The sequence below is a fragment of the Phalaenopsis equestris genome, unplaced genomic scaffold (assembly GCF_001263595.1).
Source record: "Phalaenopsis equestris unplaced genomic scaffold, ASM126359v1 Scaffold000540, whole genome shotgun sequence".
NCBI lineage: Eukaryota > Viridiplantae > Streptophyta > Magnoliopsida > Asparagales > Orchidaceae > Phalaenopsis > Phalaenopsis equestris.
In genome coordinates, this window is record NW_018164980.1 from 2,234,759 (window position 1) to 2,242,306 (window position 7,548).

The 7,548-nt window shown below is 35.3% G+C and overlaps 1 protein-coding gene across 1 annotated transcript; it reads right to left on the reverse strand.

Annotated features, from left to right (window-relative positions):
- Nucleotides 1-6,419: 6,419 nt before the first annotated feature.
- LOC110028986 (ethylene-responsive transcription factor ERF014-like) lies at nucleotides 6,420-7,255 on the reverse strand. Its single transcript, XM_020731083.1, has one exon. It carries the CDS (start codon nucleotides 7,090-7,092, stop codon nucleotides 6,505-6,507), a length of 588 nt encoding a protein of 195 aa, XP_020586742.1. The 5' UTR covers nucleotides 7,093-7,255; the 3' UTR covers nucleotides 6,420-6,504.
- Between the last annotated feature and the right edge of the window lie 293 nt (nucleotides 7,256-7,548).

Consider the following 7,548-nt stretch of genomic DNA (forward strand, 5'->3'; position numbering starts at 1 on the left):
GCCAAATTTGGGTACCAAGGGCAGTTAGGTAATTTGGAGGTGCCTAGGGGCAAAAGACCAAGTTAGGCATTTTACATAGAATTGGATAGATATCCATTCTAAATGAACCATGGATCAATGAAATCCTCATTTTGGGTCCTTATGGATTGGTTTTAGCTAGAATATTGTGAGGATATTGTGTATCCTAACTCCAAACCAACACCCAGGGTCAATCCTAAGGCCAAGTAATCCTATAGGAACTCCTCTTGAATTCTCTCACAATGATCTTACCTATTAAATGTTAGAAGTTAAGATCAATATGTGAAACTTCAAGTTGAGTAAAGAGAAAGGCTTTGAATTTCTAATGGTGGGGTACCTCTTCTAATTTTCTAAGACTAGTCAATAGGAAAGTCCTATGGCTAGACCTAGGCTACTAAAGAAGTTTTCTAGACCTCAATCAAAAGTGAGGTCAACAATGTTTTCTTGGAAATATTGTTACAGTCAAACTCAAGAATAATGTATGCGACGCGTTAGTTGTTGTTTTTGAATTTTTTGCCTCTCAACAGGGGCGTTTTCCATGCGAGCTTGTAAAATAGCTCATGTATTGAGCCTTGGAGAGATCAGCTTCTCAATCTGTTGAAAGAAGAACTCCAGTATAGTGAGGGGGCGGTAAGGAAGCGTCATTTGTAAGAAAGATTGCCCCCAATCTAAGAGCAATTTGCAAAGCCTTATTGTCTAAATGAAATGTGGGATGACTGTTTTGCCAAAATTGTGCCCGGGACGTTAACATGAACGACCTTTTGAAACTATAATGAAGATTTCCCCCCAAATGAAAGAATTTGCGAAAGATGTTGTGCTTGTATAAGATGAGAGAAGACAACTAAGCTACAATCATGCCCAGGACATTAACTTGAATCACCTTTCGAGACTGCGGTCAAGGTTGCCCCCCACATTGAATGCTTCGGAGATGATCTTCAAGATGTAAAGGAGGTTCCTTCTCCAGTTGAATGATTTACATAATTAGGAAATGAATTAGGGGCTAGGTGTCTTAGAGTTAAAGAGAATAGCGAACAAGACTTTGCTTCCCACAGACGACGTCAAACTAATGTGAGCTAGAAAATTCAGGGTAGTAGAGTAACATATTATCATCTTAGAGTGATATGCAGTTTCAACAGACACTAAAAAAAGAAAGAAATTAACAATGACACCTGAAAGTTTTTATGAGAAACCAGGAATGGGAAAAACCACCGAGACTGACCCAGCTGAAGAGTTCCACTATAAAAAGACGATTGCAACTGAAACTACTTGTCTCATGGGTGAGAAAGAGTTATTAGGTTTTCCAAGTTACAGTGTCGACTGACAATGACCGACAGTGATTGGCGGTGTCTGACCGATGGTGGTCAACGGTGGCTGACAATGACTGACAACGGTCGGCCGTGTTTGACTGCAATATAAGTGCTCTGCGGAGGTCCATGGTTGTCAACGACGGTTGGCGGTTGTCGACGTCGGCAGAGGTGGTGTAGGATTTCAGTTTCTTCTCAAAGCTTCAAGTTGTTTCTCAAGCCTCAAGCTCTCCTCCCCCCCCCCCCCCCCCCCCCCCCATGAGAGGGGTGGGGCACTATTTATAAAGTTTTAGGTGCAACTAAATCAGGAATATGAATTAATTTGATCGGACGAATTAGAGGACTTCCCTCGATCAGACTGTATTTGATGAACATTTGAGTGCCTAATGATGTCAAAATGGAGTGATCTTGGGCTTGTTGAATTCTGTTTGTCAAGACGCTCAATTTGACTATAGACTCATCAGAATCTACATTTGTTTGGCCTTCCATATATGTCCAAAAAACTTTCAAGAGCGATTTAATGGCTTGATCTGAGCTTGATTTGGTTTGGATTGGAAAATTTTAACATTGGGTTCTTCTCGTCGAACCAGTCTGTTGATGTTATATGTATGATGATAGAATTTTTTTGATGACGTATCAAAGTTATCTGTTGATCAAGTTTAATCAAAATTTATTTCCATTAGACTTTATCATACCAAATTAATAATAAAAAACATAAAAGGCTCATCGGAATAAGAAAATTACGACATTAAAAATAAATTTTTAATCACAAAAAAGTTTTGTAAGTAAACTTTTTCTTATTCATATTTTTTGTCGGGAATTGAAATTTATTGAATCTTAACTGACCCTTGAATTACACTAAAAAAAATAGAGCTTAAGTCGAGATAGAGAAAAACAGAAAAAGAGAGAATGAAAAATGATAAATAGCGATCAAATTGTTCCTTAATCATAAGATTGCTCTTCTATTTATAATGGACAGAGTTATTATATTTTGGCCTCCGTTTTAAACTGGTTCCACTGAGCTATTTCTTGTATTTTACATCTATTAACCTGTTGTTCGGCTGCTTTATGGCTTTGTCGGCTAAGCTTAATTAACTTTGGATTTATAGGATCAGCTCTCGATTGGCTGAACTGGATGACCGGTCATCTAGGTCAGGCATGTCATTCAGGCTAGTTCATCCTTCCAGGCTGAGTCAGACGTTCCTCTCGGTCAGCCATCCAGACTGTCATATTTTTTTAGAATCGAAATTGCATTGAAGTCTTTGGGCAGAGAACGAGCACCAAACAAAATTTTGTGATGGCCAAAGTTCCACGAACAATTGGCTGCAAATATCATAAATTAATGAGAAATGATTTGTGCCAACCACCTTCGGCGTTTGCGTTGGAAATTTGCAGTTAATGAAACTGCATGGAAGCCGGCCAGGCCGCTGGTAATGGTAGTGAAGACAATATACAGCCAGATGATCAGAAGCACACGTTTGAGAATCTATGGCTGAGATAAGGCAAAGGAAGACTGCCATTAGAAAAGTCAACATGAATCCCCCAAAAGGTCAGAATGCTCATGCTAAATTAAACTCTGAACGAATGGCTCTCAACCCCACAAATAAATAAATAAATCAAACAATATTCCTGTTCATTACCTTCCTAAAAGAAAAAAGAAATTTCTCATTGTTGAGTCCTCCTTTGTGAAATTAGAGAGAAAGGGGGAGAGGAGAGAAAAATGAACATTAATAAATAGTAAAACATCTTCTCTATTAGTCTTTTTTTATAAAATGATAGAGATTATATAATATGTGATATTACACTTCTGCATATACTTTAGTTGGGATAGTATAGGGTATTTTAGATATTCTACATGTATGAACCTATTACTTGGTTGTTCTATAACTTGTCAGTTAAGCTAACATGGCTTCGGCCCTGTAAGACCGGTTCCATATGTTTTGGTTGAGTCAGTGCAGCTAGTCGATTGGTCTTGATTAGTTTCGGGTCAGCAGGACGTACTAGATTGATTAGACTTTGTCGAATAATTGATCGAGTTTGGCTATCAACCCTCGATCCCTATATGAGGAGCTTATGTGGTAGAATGAAACCAGGATATCAAGCAAATGGTGAATCACTGTAATATAATAAATAGCTCATTCTTTGAGGAGAGAGTCCTTCAGGATGATTGTGAGACTCATTTGCATTGCCAATTATTGGTCCCTAATAGGAATTTCAAAGGCGTTTGTACGACAGTTGGTGGAGCCGATGAACTAGATTCCTTCCTCGGGTTGGATTTACTGGGAGATAGGTTGATGACTTCACTTGACTTTCGAGTGGTGATTACCTTGCTCATGCTTTGAAAAGGCATTTGTACATTGTACAAAATAGTAATTATGCAAATTGATTTCATCAGTAAAGCTAGAAGAGTCTAGAGCCATTAACGCTATATATATATATATATATATATATATATATATATTCATGCATCTTGTGCACGCTCATGTTCAAAAGAATATCTAAAAATTTATGAAATTATTAACCACTCTGTGTTGTACCCTACTAAAGAGCACATGTAAATTTTTGGGGAAAAAAGAGAGGAATATTTATTATAACTTAAAGCAATCAACTATAGACTCCATTTGCCAAGATAGCAAGAAAATAATGCATACTTTTATGTGTGTACTGGTTGGTATCATGTCCAACTCAAAACTGGTCTAATCTGAAACTACTTCACTCGAACTAAACATGAATATAAATTCATGTTTAGGTCTTACCTTCATCCCAACTGGTCGTATAGCCCTTTTAATACATGCATACTATTTAATTGTATAAATTTCGGTTCATTTTTAGTCAATTTCGGGCCAATTTTGAGTTGGCAGTTTAGATTATGGACATCTTCGGATTGGCGAATTAACTAGGTTTAACTTTGGGCTCGTAAGTCAAACTGACTTCGATGGAAAATTGATCGTATCAACCCGAATCAAAACTTTCAATCCATATTCGACTCAAATTGATATGTGTGATCAAAGTTCATATCCAAATGAATTTGTATTATTTTAGCAACCCTCATAACTGAGTTTCTTTGACATCATCTTTTTCAACTTTACAACATTTAAAAATTAATAAGTGGAAATTATAAAGAAAATAATAGAAGTTCATCTAAACTAAATAATAAAATTATGGAGGGTACATAGAAAAAAAATAAGAGTTATCAGTGCTATATTTCCAGTGACATATAGAAGATAAGAGATGTTTTAAATATATTAATTTGAGGAGGAATAGAAAAATATTTGTTTAACTTAATTTCTCCTATAATGGCAGCTAAATCAATCCATTTGAATGACAATTTTGTGGCCCTCTTATATATGACAAATTGCCTTAACATTTTAATATTACACCTAACATGAATATCATTAAACAAAAATATGATGTTGATCGGTCGCCATATTCTTACATGAGTCTTCATTAATAATTTACTTCATAAATTTACATGTTAGATTGCTTGGGGATATATATATATATATATATATATAAAGATCTTTTAAATGTGAAAGTAATTCAGTGTAATTGTTAATAAATGAGTGCGTTTTTTTTTTCACGGCTGGAAGAAACAGACTTACAATCTTATACAAAAAATTACAGTTGTCTTTAGACAATACAAAAATATATTTATTAGACACAACCGTTGTATTTTGACTAAAATGGTTGCAAGCAGTGGTCGTTGGCGGCGGATGGATGGCAACGACAAGCGATGACAGGACAGTGGTCAATAGTGTTCTATAGGCAAATGTCGAAGGTGGTTGACTACTACGGCGGAGACTGGTGGCTACTCATCAAGCCTTCTATCCAAAAAAGGCGCTGAATTTCCCTTCATTCTCTTTTCTTCCCCTCCTCTCCTCTCCCAAGTGGGCATATTTAATGCTTTTTTGGGACATTTTAGTGCATAACTTCCCTAATAACATGATGTCCATTGTAATCCCATTAATCATTGGTGTTTTCTAAAGGATTTGAGCATTTTAATGCTTTCAAAATTTAGCAATCTTGGCTTTATCGGATTTCTTTCGTCGAGACGTTCTATTTGATTTGAGTATAAATATATCAAATTTAAAGGAACATGTTTGTTGGTGAAATATAGGGGAAGAGCACCTCCAAAAAGAAATTTAAAAAGGAGCATATACACCTCCATAGGCGGTCGTTCATAAGAAAAATTAAAAATTTAATTCTTCTAATTTTTTTTATTAATATGTGATATATATATTTTTTAAAAATATAAACATTAATATACATTAAGTATTATTATAGAAAGATTTGTCAATTTTCTTTACATTAATGAAAATATTAAATTTGATAATTAATTTTGATATTAATTAATTTTTAATTAATACTTAATTAATCAAAAAAATATAATTGAACAAATTAATTAACTAACAAAACATGAAATTCATAAAATTTATTTCATATTAAAATATTCTAGTAGCATAATATTTACACAAAAATATTATCTTGTATGTTGGGGTGGATTAAAGCCCGAGCCTGACGTATACCGAGGCGACAGTTGCAGTGGTCAATGTCGTAAATGATATAGTGAACCCGTCGTCGTGTTTATCAAAATGTTCAGTTGTGATGTACTTCTAGCCGCTTGAGCATTTTGTTTAACACGACGACGAGGTCAAGATTATTTATTGCGACATCGATCACTACGACTAATACGTTAGGTTTAAGCGTCATTTTATCCCAATATAGAATATAATATTTTTGTGTAATTATTATGTTACAAGAATACTTTCACATAAAATAAATTTTAAAAATTTCATATTTTGTTAGTTAATTAATTTTGTTCAATGATATTTTTTATTAAGTGAATATTAATTAAAATAGAATTAATGTCAAAATTAATTAACAAATGTTAATATTATCATTAATGTAAAGAATATTAACAAATATATTTATAATAATTCTTAATATATATTAATATTTATATTATTTAAATTAAAATATATCACATATTAAGAAAATAAAAAATTATTTTTTCACGAAACCTTGAGAAAATAAAAAATTAATTTTCATTAATAAAAATGCTACTTTTAAAATTTCATCTAAATTATGTGACTTTAAAATAAATCCAGTTAACCGAATATTACATACACCGCAAAACTTCCTCCTCCAAATGTTCCAACCTCTGCAAGTCACTCTTCCCCTATCATTTCAAGAAGCTCCAAAGGGCGATATCCCCGGCGATCTCGCTCGACTCTTCTGCCTGCACAAAGTTACCGAAAAATGCGGATGGGTTCATCGCAGCATCATCCATGAACCCCCTCTCCGGCGACATCTCAAATTCCGTCAAGTCAACCCATGACTCCGCCGCCGCAATCTCAACTCCGGCCAAAGAATTGTCGCATAAAGGCGGCGACTTTATCAGTTCGGCAGAGGATCCTGAAGAGCTGGATGCAGCAGCGGCGGCGGCGGCGGCGATAAGTTGGATGGATTTGGAGGAAAGAATGGAGGCAAAGGAGCTTTTGAGACAGAGAACGGCGGCGTTGTAGGCTCCGGCGGCGGCTTCCGGCGAGGAGTATGAGCCGAGCCATATCCGGCTCTTTTGATGAGGGTTTCTTATCTCGGAGACCCAGGATCCCCACCTTCTCATTCTCACGCCCTTAAAGGTCTTCTTTTTGGATTTCAAGAAGGCTGCGGCGGGCGAGCGGGTTTTCATCGCAGGGGATGGTGGTGATGGGAGTGAGGGAGAAGAGAGGTGGATGGATGGTTTATATAGGAAATATTGAAGGAGCATGAATATATGATTAAGAGATATAATTATGGATTAATTAACGAAGGATGTTTAATTAATTAATCATGTTTATATGGCATTGCATGGTGGATCAAACTATCAAAGATCGTGGAACGCAGTACCCAAAAAAATAATGTAAAGTAACCTGCGATAATTTCGATCAACGTACAAAAAGGAGAAATATATGTATGGAAAGTGATAGGGTACGACTTCTTATGAATGCTTATTTATATGATTTTTGCTTACATAATTAATGATAGTTATGGGAGGTGCGTGTAATTTTCGTTTGCATCACGCACCTACGCTGCATGAACAAGTTGAGTACAAGTGTACGACTCGACTAAATTATGACTATTTCATTGGGGTTAGTTGTAAGTATAGATTAGAAATATAAATGGATGACATAGGGAAGCACAAAGTAATAAATAGTAATTTGAATTTTTTATTAATTTTTTTTTT

Bases quoted from the DNA above. Each gene is read 5' to 3' on its own strand.
- LOC110028986 (XM_020731083.1), bottom strand. From the start codon at position 7,092: ATGCTCCTTCAATATTTCCTATATAAACCATCCATCCACCTCTCTTCT.